General features: G+C 27.6%; 1 protein-coding gene across 3 annotated transcripts in view; it reads right to left on the minus strand.

Moving 5' to 3' along the window:
• Window positions 1–3,040: 3,040 nt before the first annotated feature.
• Window positions 3,041–18,883, minus strand: part of LOC136082389 (uncharacterized) — a 381,697-nt gene continuing 365,854 nt past the window's right edge. For all 3 annotated transcript variants that reach the window (XM_065801560.1, XM_065801559.1, XM_065801561.1), the window contains 6 exons: window positions 14,919–15,109; window positions 4,336–4,434; window positions 4,027–4,241; window positions 3,903–3,943; window positions 3,661–3,757; window positions 3,041–3,565 (listed from right to left, as the gene is read on the minus strand). In XM_065801560.1, coding sequence (XP_065657632.1) covers window positions 3,373–3,565; window positions 3,661–3,757; window positions 3,903–3,943; window positions 4,027–4,241; window positions 4,336–4,434; window positions 14,919–15,109 — 836 coding nt within the window. In that variant the 3' untranslated portion in view covers window positions 3,041–3,372. The remainder of the gene's footprint in view (window positions 3,566–3,660; window positions 3,758–3,902; window positions 3,944–4,026; window positions 4,242–4,335; window positions 4,435–14,918; window positions 15,110–18,883) is intronic.

An 18,883-nucleotide genomic window follows, 5' to 3' on the forward strand; every position in this document is an offset into this window, starting at 1 on the left:
TTTGCATATTTTAAAAGTTACGTGAATCTTTAGATTATTAGAATAATATTTCTTTTTGTGTTTCTGCAACTAAAGGTATGGTAAATTATTGTTATTATATTGGCAGTCAATCTACGATTCATTCTTGTAGAGGTGCATTGAGTTTTTAAATCTTTGATAAAATATTACTTTGTAAACATTTCCTTGCAAACTCTGCATCAAAATACGATGCAAGCTCTGGAATCATAATAAAAATACTACTTGTTGCATCTTGTAGACAATTAGAAACAAAAATTGTTTTAATGGTGATAAAATAATTTGTAAATAAAATAACTGCAATAAAATAATGTTGACTAAAAGAAACTATTTATTGTTTTCATGTATGTTTTCATTTTCTGCTTTTATTTCTTTAACACTAGAACAAGCATATTTCATTGATCTATATTCTTAATATTAGTCCTCATATGAAATTCAATAAATTTATGTTTGTTACAATATTAAGTTTAGTAATTTTATGGTTATTAAAACATATTTAAAATGTATTAACTTAAAGAATTAAGTTCCAAAAACAATATATTTATTCTCTCATTATATTTATGTTCCTATTTATTGTCAAATATATTTTATGTTGAATTATTACTTTCAACTTAATTATTAAAAAAGAAAGTTATAAAAAACGTAAGTCAAGTAGTTTATAGTTGTATCAGAATATTGCAATATTATCAATAATTACAGTAAAAGTCTTTAACATGAAATAACTTTATTTAAAGATAAAAAAAAAGATTGTTCTGCTTACTTTTTCTGAATTAAATTTTTTTTGTTGTATGCTTAACTTTAGTTCGAAAATGATTTATGGAATACTATTTACATTTTATTTAACACTCTAATATCATTTAGTTAAAATGGATACTCCAATAAATCTAGCTGGACAAGGGTAAGATCAAAACTGGCGTGAAACTAAACGTGCTGTTTTGAATGATTATAATAATATAAAAAGTCGTAAAAAGTTTTGTCTTCCAAAAGTTGTTATAAATGACATTTTTATTATCTCCTTTGCATTATATTTTTTACTTTAATTATGTGTTATAAATAGTTTTTTTGAACAGCAACTTTGAATGGATTTTTAATTACTTTGTAACCTATATATTGAAAAACTTTATATTGGTCATTTTAAACTGATGATGAACTTTTTAAGTTTGAAAAATGCATTTTCAACTAAAAAATGTTTTTTATTTCACTAAAATAATATATATATATATAAATATATATATATAAAATATATATATATATATATATATATATATATATATATATATATATATATATATATATATATAGAATAATAAAGTATACTTGCTAGCTAGTTTGAGATAAAATGAAACCAACTTGAATGTTCAGATCAAACCATTGTTTAAGAATCATAAAAAAATCCCGTTACTTATTTGACAAACGTAAGAGTACCGCTGATGTGGTATTAAAACAAAATACTTATATTTGTTATCCAGAAAACTTTAATTGGTTTGTCAGTGGATAAAAGCAAGGGCATCAGAGAACTAGCTTAAAGACGTACTCACAAATGCAGAGAACCCTATGATAATTCAATATCTTTTCGATGGTTTAAGATTCCAAATCTTTAATTCTGGAAATAACATCATTATGATTAATCGGCAATATGTTAATGCTATGCGTCTCCTCAAAAAGACACATCTCATCTCATAACTCAAAATATTGATGATGGAATGTTTGCCTTGCCAAACTTAAACAGTAAAATGATGCGTAAAGGTTGTATCAAATGCTTCTACATCGATTTGTGGTTCTGAAGGAAGAAATGGATTTATTCAAGCTAAGGATACATCTCTGTAACTTTCCAATGTTTTGAACTAAAAAACACTTCATAAATTTATTGAAACAAATAATGGGGCTTTTAGTTTTACGGATGAAATAAAAAACAAACAAATTCAATTCAACAGTTTTTTTGTGATCATTGTCCCAACATTCAATTTAAGAAATTTTTTAATGAGAATTTCATTTTTTTATTATAAATAACAAATCTAACATTGGTTAAAAGAAAATGTAATAATAAGAAAAGTATGAATTAAAATAGTTAGCAATTATAAATTGAATATGAGACAACCCCTTATAAGAAGAGGGCATATCCAATATCTATTTATAATAAATAACTTACCCAACATCTAATTGTAGTAAATACCATTCTGGTTTTCATTTTTCCTCAATATTACAAATCATATTTTAAAATATAGTGTAAAGGTTTGGTGTAATTTTAGCCAAAAAATTTAAGCCAATGCTATTAGTAACTAATTAGCGTTTCACGAAAAAGTAAAAGTTATTTCGTGTTTTATTATAAATTTTAAATTTAACAATTAATTTATTAAAAGATTAAAGAGTATCAAAAGCCTTAATAAACTAACAAAAATATGAAAATTAAAATAATCTTCTATATGTCTGTTACTCAATACCCTGATGAAAACTGAAGAAAATATGAAAACTAGAGAAAAAAAAAAAAAAAAGACTCACATGTTCTAACTAATATGCATCGTTTAGGATCTCAAACAAATCAATTTTCAAAACTTTTTTTCGTCAAGAAATAGGTAAGTAACAAGTAAGAAACAAGTAAGAACATGTAAAGGAATAAGTATAAACATGTAAATACTTTTATAATAATAATTTAATAATATCGAAATACATCGAGACCTTGCTGCTAGAAATATTTTAGTAGGCGCTGATAAAATAGTTAAAATATCTGATTTTGCTTTAACGCGTAAAGTAAATGCTGATTTAAACTATATGGATAGCAATAATTGTCGTTTACCAATTAAATGGATGTCAATTGAAGCAATATTTGATCAAACGTTCACCACATGCAGTGATGTGTAAATTTTAATTTTTTTTTTTTTTAATGTAATACAATTTTATTTTCTTTTACTAACAAAATCTTTAATGAACGTTTTCTAGATGGGCGTTCGGAATTGTTCTTTTTGAACCCTATTTGCCTATTAACCCTATTAACCCTAATTGCCATTGGAATCAATGACATTTAGTCTCCTATTGTGCAACTTTTCAAATTCAAATTTATATTTTATTTATTTACAACTAAGATTCGCAAATTAGAAGATAAAGATTAACTTAGACAAATACAATTATTAATAAACTTGTTACTCAAAAACTAACCCGCAAATGTCACGAGTTTAGAATTATTATTAATTAAAGAGTTGAATGGAAATTTAAATCTTCAAATCTTCTATTCACCAATTTTCCGTGTCGTGACATATACTGTTAAACATTGGCACTCGTGTTTGATAAACAAGTCTAAAAATTGTTCGAAGTTTTTGAATTTTATGTTTTCCTGATGCAACAATTACTCGATCGTTCAAATCAAACGAGATCGTTAAAATCATTTGAGTTGCTGGTAATTGAGGTTTCTTTATAATAAATACTTTCCTTATCAATTTCAAAGCTTAAATAATTGGTACTTTGTGATAATAATTTCTCAAATAGGTCACGTAACTTTGAAAAAGTGGGTCGTTGTAACGGATCTTCATTCCAACATTGTAACATGCAGTTAAATCTAAAATATTAAAAACTTAAAAATAAGCTTTATTCAAAAAAAAATCAACTGCAATATTTTCTTTAAAAGCGTCTAAATTAAAAGAATTAGGTTACATGAATTGAGAGCAATTATCTGGTCGTTCCATCCTGTAACCAGTTTTCAAGAGAGGGAGAAGTTCGCGATTACTTATTGTTGGATAAGGTGTTCCTCCTATAAGTAAATAAAAGTCAAAATATAGTGAAAAATATATAAAAATAAAAAAAGTAAAAATATATATGTAAAAAAAGTGATTAAAAGTAGTTAAAAAAAAATTAATTTATCATAAAAATACAAATTGCATTTTATTTAAACTTACCCAGCGTTACAATTTCAAAAAGAACAATTCCGAACGCCCATCTAGAAAACGTTCATTAAAGATTTAGTTAGTAAAAGAAAATAATATTGTATTACATTAAAAAAAAAAAAAAATTAAAATTTACACATCACTGCATGTGGTGAACGTTTGATCAAATATTGCTTCAATTGACATCCATTTAATTGGTAAGCGACAATTATTGCAATCCATATAGTTTAAATCAGCCTTTACTTTACGCGTTAAAGCAAAATCAGATATTTTAACTATTTTATCAGCGCCTACTAAAATATTTCTAGCAGCAAGGTCTCGATGTACCAGTTTAATTGACGAAAGATATTCCTATAAAAATATATCATATAAATAAAAGACACAGAAAATAAATATATACAAATATAGATTAAAAAAAATGAACGCATATTCAACAAATTCATACCATTCCTGAAGCAACTTGCCAGGCAAAACTGATCAAGTCATTTGGTGTTACTCTTTCATTATCATCGACTGACACCTCTTCTGAAGTTGAATTTATTTTCTATAAAAAATAAAAGAAAACTTAAAAATGATTTGCATAGGTTTTTATACTTAAAATATATGTGTTGGGTAATTGGCCATTATTTTTGCCAAATTTAAGGCACAATAAACCTATTTGTCGTTTGTGTTGGTATGCAGTAAACAGTTTCTATTTTTTTTCTTTAGATTTGTTACGTTAATAATGTTTGTATATATCAGCGTACTTTTAATTTCCCACCCCCTCCTCCCTCCTCCTCAATTATAATATTAACTAGCGAAGCGAGATTAAATATTGGTTGATATAAAATGAATAAAAAATGACGGCTCGCCTAAACAGTTACCATATTAGTATTTATGTAAGAGAGACCCATTTCTTACAACAATGAGACAGAGGCTCAAACTATGTAGCTTTAACAGGTTCAATAACATTTACATTTTTAAACCTTGCTTATATGGAAGAGAACTTCATTAAAAACAAACCCAAATAAAACAACAGTGTTCCATACAAAGAGGCATAAAAGAATTATGCGTCTTTTTGTACATTGTATGAGCTACAGATGCCATTTGCATAAGACAGGTAAACAAAGTTTGGTTAAGCACTTGTATTTAGTAGTTTAGATAGTAATAAAGACAGTTCTAGAGCAAAATTTTTGTCATTTTTTGTCATATATATATGTATATATATATATATATATATATATATATATATATATATATATATATATATATATATATATATAATGAATATATATATATATATATATATATATATATATATATATATATATAAATAAATATATATATATATATATATGTATATATATATATATATATATATATATATATATATTTATATATATATATATATATATATATATATATATATATATATATATATATATACATATATATATATACATATATATCTAATAGTATTTTAAATGTGCTATGTTTACATTGCATGATTAATTGCTTTAAATAATCTAAAAAGTTTAAAGATTACTGTTATACTGTTGCGATGTTTTGGAGCTCCAGACCCCAGTTTCCCCCAGAGTTTTTATGTACTTTATGACAGTTATTATAGTGGCATAATATCAATAAAACTTTTAATATCATGGTACTAAGGGTAACACAAAGAGCAACAGCTTATTTTCTATAAAGTTAGTAAACATAATAAGAAATTAATTTTGAGAAACATTAAATTAAATTTAAGTCAAAATTTAGCGAATTTTAACTTTAAGTTTTGACGTTTTTGATCATCTTAAGAACCTGTGTTTCTTTGAGAGCTTTGTTTTAATTCATTTAAGGGATATTCCATGTCAAAACAGCCGGCTCATGTCACCCCAATATTTTATGAACCGAATGAGGTATCATCTTGAAATTTTGTACATTGACAAACTTCCACATGGCAGATACAAACTTAAAATTGAAAATTTTTTTGACCTCCATAATTACACATAAATTAGATAATGAAGGCATATGTTTTGGGGTATTTCGACGGTCAAAATGGTGATGCCACCTTATAATTTTTTTTTAGGCATTATTATAATTAAATTATATATTGTTATATTCTAAATGCAGCCTTTTAAGTAAAGCATATTTATATATATGCTGAGTCAGCAATAAATTTATTTATTATTGCTATATATATATTGCTAATTTATTTATCACAAAGTTAGCTATATCTTAATTTTATGTTGCAAAAAGTTATTTTTAAAGTCATTTTGTGGGCAATAACATATTACAATTTATTTATATTTTGTGTGTTTTTAGGGTAAGCTCAAAGTAGAAGGAGAGGAAAGGAGGAGGAGGAGGTGGGGGGAACAATCGGGTTCCCCCCCCCCCCCACACACACAAAAAAAAAAAGGAAGCCTTATTGCTATATATTACTATTGGATTAGAAAAAAATTCAAATGTTGACTGTCACAAGCAAGGTTTAACAATAAGACAACGTCTTTTAAACCTATCAACATTTTCAAGAGATGAAAAACACGAGTTATTATGGAGAGCTGGTTTGTTTGATTGTGGGAAGTTTTTTACTACAGTTTGCAATTATCATAGTGAACACTTTAAATGTGGATTTGAAAAAAAATTTCAGAAATGCTGTAATCTATTTAAAAAACATGGAAATCGAAAGAAAAACGTAAAAGGCAATTTTGATATTATTTTGATGATTAAAATGATAATTAAATAATAATTATCATATCAAATAACAATTAAATAATAATTAAATAAACTAAAGAAATAATAAGACTAAATGGTTTTTTAAGAAGAAAATTTAAATATTTTTGTAAATTTAATTGTTTTATAAGTTAATAAATAATAATATGTTCTTTACAATTATGCTTAGTTAATATTAGTTTTAAGAAATTATTGTTCCTTTTTTTTATAGGAAATGTGAACATATTGCAATCAATAGCATTAACTCTTAAAACACAAGATATTCCTGTTGCACCTGGGTGGAAATTATGCAGTAGTTGTTACAAAAGGGTACAGAGTATAAATAAAAAATGAGAATCAAATGATCAATGCTATAGCAGGGTTGAGTCTGAACATGAACAACGTTCAGCTCTCAATGAAAGTCTTAAATCTATAGGTGTGTCACCTATTAAGCATAAATCAGTGCCAAAACACCAACGGTTACAAGCTGCAAAAAGACAATTTGATTAAAGAAATGATGTTTATAATATTGATCCTATGATTAGATTAACACTATCATGTATACCACAAACTTCTTCAGTTGATAACCATAATTTTGACAATCTAAACTCACTTTTAAATAAATTAAAAGATAAACTAAAACATACTCCGCAAAAATACAGATATTAGCATTAACACCAGAATCATGGTCACCCCCATCTAGTTCCTAGCTTTTATCAGTGACGAGTACACATGAATGATGTCTGGAAAAAAAAAGTTTGTCAGTAACGGGTACAAGCAACACATGCATAAAATACTAATATTGATTAATTTAAATCTGAATACTCTAATTTAAATGTTGGATTTTCAAAATTTTGCCGCCTTTGCCCAAGATGGTGTGTAACCACAAACTAGTCTGGCACACACAGTGTTTGTGTCTGTATCGATTATCAGTTAAGTTGTTAGCTGATGTTATTAAAATTGACAAAGACTATAGAGATTTCATGGGAATGATTGTTTCCAATCGGGATAATCTATTGTGCATGTTACATCAATGTCTGCTATGTCTTGGTATTACTGCTTTAAAAGATTTCTTAACCGTAAAATTTGACAACAGTGGTAAAGAAATTAAAATTAACCAATGGCAAGGTACTGATAGAACTACACTGATCAATCAAAAAATTAATATTGAGGATGTTATTGACCTTAAATGCAATAAAATAGATAAACTTACATCTCATTTATTTATAGCTAAAAGTCAGGTCAAGTACCTTAAAGACTGCAAAAAGTTTTTAAATCACAATGAGTGTATAATATTGCGTGACTTGGCAGAACAATTTTAATTTATTGTTCAGGATGAGATGCAAAGTTACCCTGGAATAAACCAAAGTGTACACTTCATCCTATTATTATATACTATAAATCAAGTGGTTAATTGATATCTAAGTCATTTTGTTTTCTTTCTGATGACGTTGAGCATGAAGTGTATTTTGTATATAAAATACAGCAACTCATTATCAATTACATTAAAGTAAACATTCTACAAATTAGTAATATTAAATACTTCATAGATGGATGTGCAGCACAGTATAAAAAATTTAAAAACTTTAATAATCCATCTCAAAGAGGAATTTGGTATTGATGCTGAATGGTTTTTTTTTTGCCACAAGCCATGATAAATCTACTTGTGATGGTATTGGGGGTACAGTAAAAAGACTAACTGCACAAGCCAGCTTAAAAAAGGGTAATACCTGGACAGATTTTAAATGTAGATAAGATGTTTAAATTTTATGTAACCAATGTAAAAAATATTCAATTCATTTTGGTTTATAAAAAAGAAATAAATGAAGTTTGATCATCATTGCAACCAAAGTTTACAATGGAAGAACCTTGCCAGGAACAAAATTCTTCCACCATTTTATACCAATTAATAAATGTACAATTTCTTTTAAAAAGATGATTCAACAAACTAATGTTCAGAGATTTAACCTCCTGTAGATACCAAATGAGCTGGTTGTGATGCAGATTATGCATAATTATATGGATTATGTAGCTTGCAAGTATGACAATTTTTGGTGTATTAGAATTAGAACCAAAAGGTTATATAACCAAAAAAGTTATAACAATGCCTCAAAAAAATTATCAAGGTGACCACCATTTTGACCGTCGCGATACCCAAAAATATATGCCTTCATTATCTAATTTATGTGTAATTATGGTGGTCGAAAAACTTTTTACATGAAGTTTGTATCTACCATTTGGAAGTTTGTTAACGTACAAACTTTTAGGATGATACCTTATTTGGTTCATAAAATATTGCTGTTTAACAACGAAAAAGTATTTTGTAAAAGAGTCAGCATAAATAAAAAAAATATTCCTGGACATCTCAAGAACCGTATGGACATCTCAAGAACCGGGGTTAGAGTTTCCAAATTTCAGATTTTCCTCATTTTTGTAAACCATAGATCATATTAAAAAAATTTGCAAAATCCAAAACATAGGGTGACATCTTTTGTTTTTTTCTGCTGATTTGACATAGAATTTTTTTTTTTTTTTTTTTTTTTTAAATATCTTCGCTTCCAACAAGGCTGCAAGCAGCCACTAATTAAAGTTGGAAGTTACTCTAAGAGAAAAGATGAAGGTTAAAGAGCAAGATAACGATTGACGGACAATTTAAAAGATTGCAAATTATATGAATCAGGAAAGCAAGATGAAGGAAGCGAATTCCAAAGAACTGATGTTCGAGGAAAAAAACTAGACGAATAAGCGTTTTTGGAGCACTTAGGAACAGTCACAGAAAAAGGATGACACTTAATTGAATGACGAGTAACACGAGAATGAATTTTAGTAGATGGCACAAGAGACGCTAGCTCTTTAGAGCAGTGCCCATTATAGTATTTGTAGAAAAGAGAAAGAGAAGCTTGATAATGTGATAATGGTTGGAGGTTGGCTGCAAGAGCAGGTCCAACTATGTTTACATTCCGTTTTTGAACCTTGTCTAAAAGAGAAGGGACATCATTAGAAGATCCGCCCCAGATATGGCAATAGTATTCCATACAAGGCCGGATTTGAGATTTATAGAGATAGACAATAGAATCCAGAGTAAGAAAGAGGCGAGCTCGATAAAGAGATGCAACTTTAGCAGATGCTAATTTTGCAACCGATTTGATATATGGTTTCCAAGAAAGATTGGAAGTAAGAGTTAATCCTAGAAGATGAAGAGTAGGTGACTCATCGAGTACATCACCGTTCATAAATATAGGAAGATCTAAATTATTGCGATAACGATTGGCTAAAAACAATTGAGTTTTATCTGAATTAAAATTCACCAGCCACTGTGAGCCCCATGCTATAGCAGAAGTGAGATCCTTTTCAAGCTCAAATGCCCCCTCCGGGCAATCAGAGGGTGTTAGTTTCTTATCACGACAAGAATAAATGGTAGTATCATCAGCAAACAATGCCACCTTAGATGTGAGAATATCTGGAAGATCGTTAATGTAAATTAAAAAGAGTATAGAGACAAGGATAGAACCTTGAGGAACCCCTGAAGTTACAGAATAAGAAGAAGAGTGTTGTCCATCGAGGACAACTTTTATGCTACGATTGGGAAGGAAGGATTCAATGATCTTAAAGATGTTGCCGGATACACCATAAGAAGAAAGCTTATGGAGAAGACCAGCATGCCAAACTTTATCGAACGCTTTTGAAATGTCAAGAGCGATGGCCTTAACCTCTCCACCTTCATCTAAAGCACGATAAAACCTGTCAGTTATTACTGTTAGCAAATCAGCTGTAGAACGAGAAGATCGAAATCCATATTGATGGTCAGAAAGTAAGTTATTAGATTCAAGATGAGAAATTAAGTGTTTGTTAATTAAAGATTCAAAAACCTTGCTTATGATAGGAAGAAGACTTATGGGACGGTAGTTAGACGAATCAGATCGCTCCCCAGAATTTTTGAAGATAGGGATAATAGATGCGGCTTTCCAGCAGGCTGGAAAACAAGACTCTGATAAGCACTTGTTGAATAGTTTTAAGAGTATAGACGACAGCTCCGGAGAACACTTCTGCAAGACAATAACAGGTATGTTGTCTAGGCCACAAGCTGTATAAGAGTCTGGGCAGGAGATCACTTTAGATACAGATGCTGGAGTGATATGAATGTCAAGCAATGGATTAACCTGTTTGTTGGCAATATCAGGTTGAACGCAATTAGTGGAATCAAGAGATGATTTTGATGAAAAGTTTTTAGCAAACAGTTCGGCTTTGTCTTTAGGTGAGGTGACAAAGTCTGAACCATACAAGAGAGGTGGAATTATAGATTTGCCCATATTATTGATATTATTAAAGATTCTCCAGAAGTCACGAGAGCCTTATTTTTGAGATGAGATACGAGATTTCATGACCTAAGAATAGCGGGATTTGGTGTTAGACAAAACCTTTTTGCAGTTGTTTCTAGCAGTAATAAACAGACGTCTGTTTTCTGGAGAATTGTTTTGCTGATAAATATGGAAGTAACGGTTTCGATTGGCAATCGCAGCAGCACAGTGTGGGGAAAACCATGGAGGAGAGTGAGGCTTGACCTGGAATCGTCGAGAGGGAATAAAAGATTCCATACCAGCTTGAATCCACGAAGTTATGTAAGAAGCACATTTGTCGACAGGAAGTTGAAAGATATCTACCCAAGGGCCATCACGAAGAAAATCACGGAAAGAATCCCAGTCAGCTTTACTGTAGTTGTAAGAGGTTCGATAATAGGGGGATTCAGGTGATGAAGAAGAATGAGATATTAGTTTTAAAGAGATCAAACTGTGATCAGAAGCACCTAAGGGTGAATGTGGAGAAACTGTGCACTGACTAGAATCAGAAACAAGACATAAGTCAAGTAGAGAAGGTAAATGATTAGGGTTGTCAGGAAATCGAGTTGGAAAGTTGACTATTTGATTTAGGGATTGAGAAAGTCAAAAGTTGTGGGCTTTAATGCCTGCAGAGTCACTGACACTTGAGCCAAGCCATTCAGAGTGGTGAGCATTAAAGTCACCGACAACAACTATATTAGCTGATGGATAAAGAGAGAGGGCTTGGTCAATATGATCAGAAATAACATCAAAAAGAGTGCAGTCTTGAGATGAAGGAGAGCGATATAGAACAAAGAGAAAGGCAATAGGGTAAAGTGGTGCTAAACGAAAGCACATGAAAGAATAGTCTGTGGATTCAAATCTAGTTTCACGACAAACAGGTGAATTCTTACGAATGTAAATGCCCAGGCCAAGCATGTGACTATTGGAGTCTTTACGAATCAGAGGAAGATAACCATCAACACTAAGATCACAAGATGAGACAGCCGAACTCAAATTAGTCTCACAAAGAGCAAGTAGATCTGGTGAACTTTGCAAGAGATAAGACTCAACAGAAGAAAAGTTACTTCGAAGACCACGAATATTAGTGAATGATTTAGAGAACTTGGTGATGATGATGGTTTTTTGTGTTTTATAGTTTTTGGTACTTTATTCATTTTTAAATTAGTTTGAAGAACTTGACTCAAAGCATAGATAGTACTCAGAACACCGTTTAATAGCCCAAGCAATTTCCTCATTACTACTAATAAACCCTAACCCGTAACAAAGGGCTCCAAATGTGGCCTCCGCAATGCACACTAAAAGTACAAACACGGACACCATCCATGCGCAACATGGCACTGTTAATACTTTGATATTTTTCAGCTGTTGATGGAATCAGCCTCCCTGAGAGCTACCACAGAGTTCGGGAAACCTGACTTCCAGCCGGCCTCAGAACCATAAAACTGAGTTTTAGAGCTGTACCCTCATAAGGAGATAATAGAATGAGTTGCCTAGTCGTAAAAACAGTGACACAAGCAAACCCATGCATTGAATCAAGAAGATCCAGCATTCAACATCCTAAACTGGAAACAATGTATTAAAAATACATTTGCGCCAGCCTAATAGATGAAGAAGGAGTGCAAGGCTGGTCAACAGATAGAATCTGTTTACCCCTTAAGTCTTTGCCTAGGAGGTCTTCTACAAGACAGTAGCTGGGTGCATTTAACATCTGCCCAAGATGAGTATTTTTATCGAGACACCATCTCTAGCCTTTACTCAACCAAGAGCCCCAAGGCAGGGGGTGTTTTAAATCGGAGTTGGCATCTCCTAGCCTTTGCCTAAAAAGGCGTATCCTACAAGGCAGCAGGACATGAAGCAGATTGTACTGGGTTACATGTTACCAGTAGCGGGATAACCTGATCTGACAAAATTATTACCCCTAAGATTTACCCTTAAGATTTAAAAGAATTACCCTTAAGACGCCATTAAATGAATTTAAAACTTAAGTTTTCTCACTCTGCAATTTGTTTATGTATACCAAACTCAAGTGTCATTTATAATGTTGTCTCCTTTTTTAATTTTATTTATAATATTAAAAATTTAATATTTAATATCAATATTTAAAGTATATCTAGTTAATATGAGTAAAACTTTTGATTAACACCATGATTGATTTAGATTTTGCAGTATTGATTTTTTATAACAAAAGATACGAGTATGTGTTTTATGCACTTTTTTGTTACCCCATGTTACTGGGTCATAAATTGTAGAATATTTGTACAAATGTAATGTAAAAAACATCAATTCAATTTTCTTAATCAAAAAGGTCAACCACAACCCAAAAATTTGAACTTACCATTAAAGGGTTTGAATAAAATTTCAAACAATATCATGATCATTACTTTTTAACTCTAAATTTTTAAATTGGAGAGTAACTATTTAATTTTTAGGCACATAACAGTTTATTGTTACATCATAGCACTCTAAATTACAAATAAATATAAAATTACTAATTTAAATTACAATTCTACAACTACAAAGAGCTACTGTATATATCGAAAAAATGTTGTGCAGTGTTCAACCTAATTAAAGTGTAATATACAATTCTTATGCTTTGTTCGACAACATAAATCTAAGCTGGGGGTTTTCTTTTTTTTAACATTTAAAAGATCTTGAAGACACTTAGTAGCTTGTTCTACACATTGATTTGTACTTGGACTTTCCGGTCATGATGGTTCCTAATTTCAAAAATTATTAAGTTGTAGAAAAGTTTTGGAATCAGGAAACAAAGTTTAATGCTTTTTTGCGATTGATCATTCTGCAGTATGGTTTTGGATAATCATGCGTATCGCAAATTTGGTACGTAAACCAATGGTCCGCCCATCTGTAAGAGATGAATTTTCAAATTATTGAGTTATGAGTCGCTTTTCTCTGGTAGAAAAATAAATACCAAAAGAGCTATTATTGCACTGGAATTATATCTTTTATAATCAACTTTTGGTATCTTTGAAACTTCGTTTCGGAAATCACTCCAGATACTTCAAAAAAGCAGAATAACTGAGTTAAATGAAATAGAAATATATACTATTATTTATCATATCATCACGCTATCTTGCTGTTTCAGTAATTACTTCTTTATCATTTTGAAAAGAGAAGTTGTTATACCTATAACAACAGTATCTAATTTTCTGTCTGGTAGATCAAGTGCTTGTACCTTTAGTTCTCTTTGTTTATTCTTTTGAAACTTTATAACTTTAAGCAATATCTTTTGCATAATAAAAACATAATTTTGATTTAATTTTGGTTTGTATAAGAAAAACCATAATTTTGACTTAAGAGCTAACAATACAATGTGCAGTATCATAAAGCAATAGGTGTCTCAGAAGGTGGGAGGGGTAAAAATTTTTTAAAATCTTCTAAAATAGTACATCTTATTCTGAGCTGAAATTATTATTGTTATTAAAAATAATAATTGAAACTATTAACAATCTGAAATAATTATTTTTATTACAATAGTAATAACAACAATAATTTGAATTATTTAATCTCTTTTAGAAGCGTTCAAATTGAATCTACTTAACCCAATAGTATAACGTTTCCATGGAAGTGCAACTCAAAGTTCTTTATAATTTTGTAAAATATTTTTAACCTCTGCTTATTTTTGCTAAGTTTTGAAACTGAACACATTACTATAAATTTAAGCTATTCATTGTTGGTAAAATGGTTATTAATGCTTTATAACATTTATTTTACATCAAAAAATATACAAGCATTATTTTAAAAGTATAAAAAAAAATACATTTTCTTAATTTCTAAATGAAATTTTTAAGAACTTCTTCTTCTGGTTATGCTGTTTAAAGATTTTGCAACAATTTTTATAATAAATGTATGTAAACATTCATTTAATATAGTTTACTGATATACTAGATTATTACTTCAGCATGTTACATTAAAAAGGCATTGTGGAATTAAGTTAAAAATCAATTTAATAAAGATATAATTAAAACAAAACAAAAAAGTATTTTACAAGTATTTTTTCTCGTCTTCTTTTTAAAAACTGCAACAAATCTCCGTTTCCCATATACTCAACAACAAAACATAAGGGTTTTTGAAGTGTTGAGCAACCAATCATATTTACAATATTCTTATGGTACCCAATTCCTTTCAGAAGATCAATTTCTTCAACAAAATCATTTAACTCCGACTGATTTGCATTATCTATATTTTAATATATTTTCATAATCTGCATTCAAAAATATATTTTGTTAAACAATATAAAATTCTACAAAAAAAAAACAACTTTATAAAAGACTACAAAAAATGCTAGAGAAAAACACTCTTTGAAGCAACAAATATCTTTTAGTTTCTTTTTATATATTTGCTTTGAAAAAGATTTAATTTTGTATGTATATATATATATATATATATATATATATATATATATATATATATATATATATATATATATAAATATATATATATACATATATATATATATATATATATATATATAAATAATATATATATATAATATATATATATATATATATATATATATGTATATATATATATATATATATATATATATATATATATATATATATATATACATATATATATATATATATATATATATATATATATATATATATACATATATATATATATTTATGTATATATATATATACATACATATATATATATATATATATATATATAAAAATATATATATATATATATAGTATATATATATGTATATATATGTATATATATTATATATATATATATATATATATATATATATATATACATATATATATATATATATATATATATATATATATATATATATATATATATATATATATATATATATATATATATACATATATATATATATATATATAAATATATATATATATATATATATTTATATATGTATTTAATGTATATATAATATACATACATATATATATATATATATATATATATATATATATATATATATATATATATATATATATATTACATGTATATATATATATATTTATTTATATATATATATATATATATATACATATATATATATATATATATATATATATATATATATATATGTATATATATATATATATATATATATATATATATATATATATATATATATATATATATATATATATATATGTATATATATTTATATATATATATATATATATATATATATATATATATATATATATATTTATTTATATATATATATATATACATATATATATATATATATATATATATATATATATATATATATATATATGTATATATATATAATATATATATATTATAATATATATATATGTATATATATTTATATATATATATATATATATATATATATATATATATACTATATATATATAATATATATATATATATATATATATATATATATATATACAATAGGGTCGGGCATAAACAACCAAAGTCATAAAAAAAATACCATAATAATTTTTCTGGTTCTTTTTGATATGTGTGTTAAAAAAAAATCATTTTTTTTTATGGTTAGTCCCAGCAGTCCGAAAATAAGAAAATTATAATTTTTGTAAATAATAAAGGGGCCGGGTCACTTACAAATATTTTAAAGATATCTTAAGGGTTAATTTTGTAGCCTGATATATCTATTTTTAGATTATGTTTTGTTTTATTGCAAAAGATGATGGAAATGGTCATCCCTACCTATTTAAATACATGTTTACATATTTGTGAGGTAGGGGGGGGAATGTTTAAGTTAAAAAAAAAACGGTAAATTTTAAAATTTTTATCTTAGTGTAAATAAAAATAATGAAAAACAAGAAATAGTTTTGGAAAAGTATCTCATCGTGAAGTTTTTCTTGTTGGAAAAAGAATTGGATCAATACCTAATACACAATTGCCAACTAAAAAAACTGTATTGCAATATTACCATTACAGAGTACTTATGCTAAGAGCTGATTTACCAAACATATCCTCAGTTAGTATAGCTTCATGTCCTCTTGGTGATTTCTTTACTGCACAAGGTGCTGAAATAGGCGGTTGTCTCCTAAAATGTTTACCATGCGTTGTTTATGAGGTGAAGAAAATATGGCAAAAAGCAGGAATTTATTTTAATAATACTGACAAGCATATCAGGTTTTTATAAATTTAAAATAATTTTAATTTTCAGTTTAATCCAATTTCAAATTTATGTTATATAAATAGCAATTATAAAGTCATGCAATTTTATATATTTATAATAAATTACATTCATTTTATTGCATTCTTCTACATTTGTTTTAGAGACAAGACAGTTGACTTAGAAAAGAATGCTAGAGGAGGTATTTGATGTAAGTCAAAAGAATTGTGAAGGTGTTATTATGAAAGATAAAACTAAAGATATAAAAACTAGAAGAGAAGATGCAGATTTTCTTAACGACCAGAAAGAAGCGCGTGTTCAGAAAATGTTGGGTAAAGACAAAATTTCACAAAAATTTGTAAAAAACAAAACAAAAAAAGAAATGAAAATAAAAAATCAAAGAATAAAAGAGTCCGTAAGAAAACAGAAAGAGTTGGTTACTGAGAAATATGAAAACGGAACAAAAATTTCTAGATTTCTAAAAATTTCTAAATTTTTAGAATATGTTTTGTTTTATTGCAAAAGTTAATGGAAATGATCAGCCCTACCCATTAAAATACATGATGTTTATATTTGAGAGGTAGGGGGGGGGGGAGAGTATAAATTTTTTCCTACATATTTTAAATAAAAAATATTTTTACATTTGCATTTAATTTTTAAAGAAAGATTATTTTAAAGTTTTCAATCAAGATTTTTTTTTTGTTGTCTGAAATTTATCCGATGATCTGCAACAACTAATAAATTAGCTTGGCTATCTTCTTCGTTTCTGAAAGTTTCAATGAAGTCTTGACCAAATTTAATAGCACGCTCTGCACAATCATTTACAACAAGAAGACCAGTGACATAATTTTTAAATCTAATATAACCTGAAAATTTTTCCCAGTTTAATGGACTAGTTTTAAGCCATTCTGTATTATGTTATGTCATTTTTAATAAATCAAATAGAAACCAGCTTTTAGGATCAATAAAGTCTTCAATATTTTTAGTTATTTTTTTTTCATTGTCAGTAAAAATTTTGGAATTTAGTTTCCCCATCTTATAACTTGTGGGCTTCGCTGTTTGAGCTAATTTAGGAGCTAATTTTTGTAGCTGATTTACAGGTAAACATTTGTCAGCAAGAAATATTACCACAAAATTTTCATTTAAATACCAATTGTGCTTTTTAAGTGATTTCAGTACGGCTTCTGCTGGTTTGAAACTGAATTCAGAATATTGTATCATTTCATTAATAGCTTTTAGATCTGAAGAAGGTGCTATGGCAGGGATAGGAGCTTTAATAAACCATGGAACATAAAATAGTGATGTAAATGAAGCAATTTCATAAATCAGCTTTCCCTCTTGCAATGATATTATGTTAGGACATAAGTTACTGAATTGTGGCTGAAGAAGATCATATGTTAAATAATAAACTCCCTGTGCCATAAACCTGACATGATGCAAAGCTATTGGAAATTTAAATTGAAATTTTGTTACTTTGCCAATTAACCAAAGAACTGCTAATTGTATAAAATACTGGTAGTTATTTCTTGGAAATATATCATTATCTAGGCAATTTTGAAGGAATGTTAATGATTCAGAAGCCTACATTTCAAAAAACTTTACTATTAAAACTTATAACTCAACATATTAATCTAAATAGGACAATTAAACCAACCTGCTTTTCAAAAAAAGATATAATTTTTTTATCTTAGTCAAATCTTTTTAGGTTATCATGATTTATCTTCTTTTCAAGAATCGATTTCTAATTACCCTTCAGCCTATTAAATAACTCAGTCTTTGGTCCACTTGTTTTACCACCAGTAAGAACATTTGAAAAGTGCTAAAATATGTTTATTTCAAAC

The sequence above is a fragment of the Hydra vulgaris genome, chromosome 07 (assembly GCF_038396675.1).
Source record: "Hydra vulgaris chromosome 07, alternate assembly HydraT2T_AEP".
In the NCBI taxonomy this organism is placed as follows: domain Eukaryota; kingdom Metazoa; phylum Cnidaria; class Hydrozoa; order Anthoathecata; family Hydridae; genus Hydra; species Hydra vulgaris.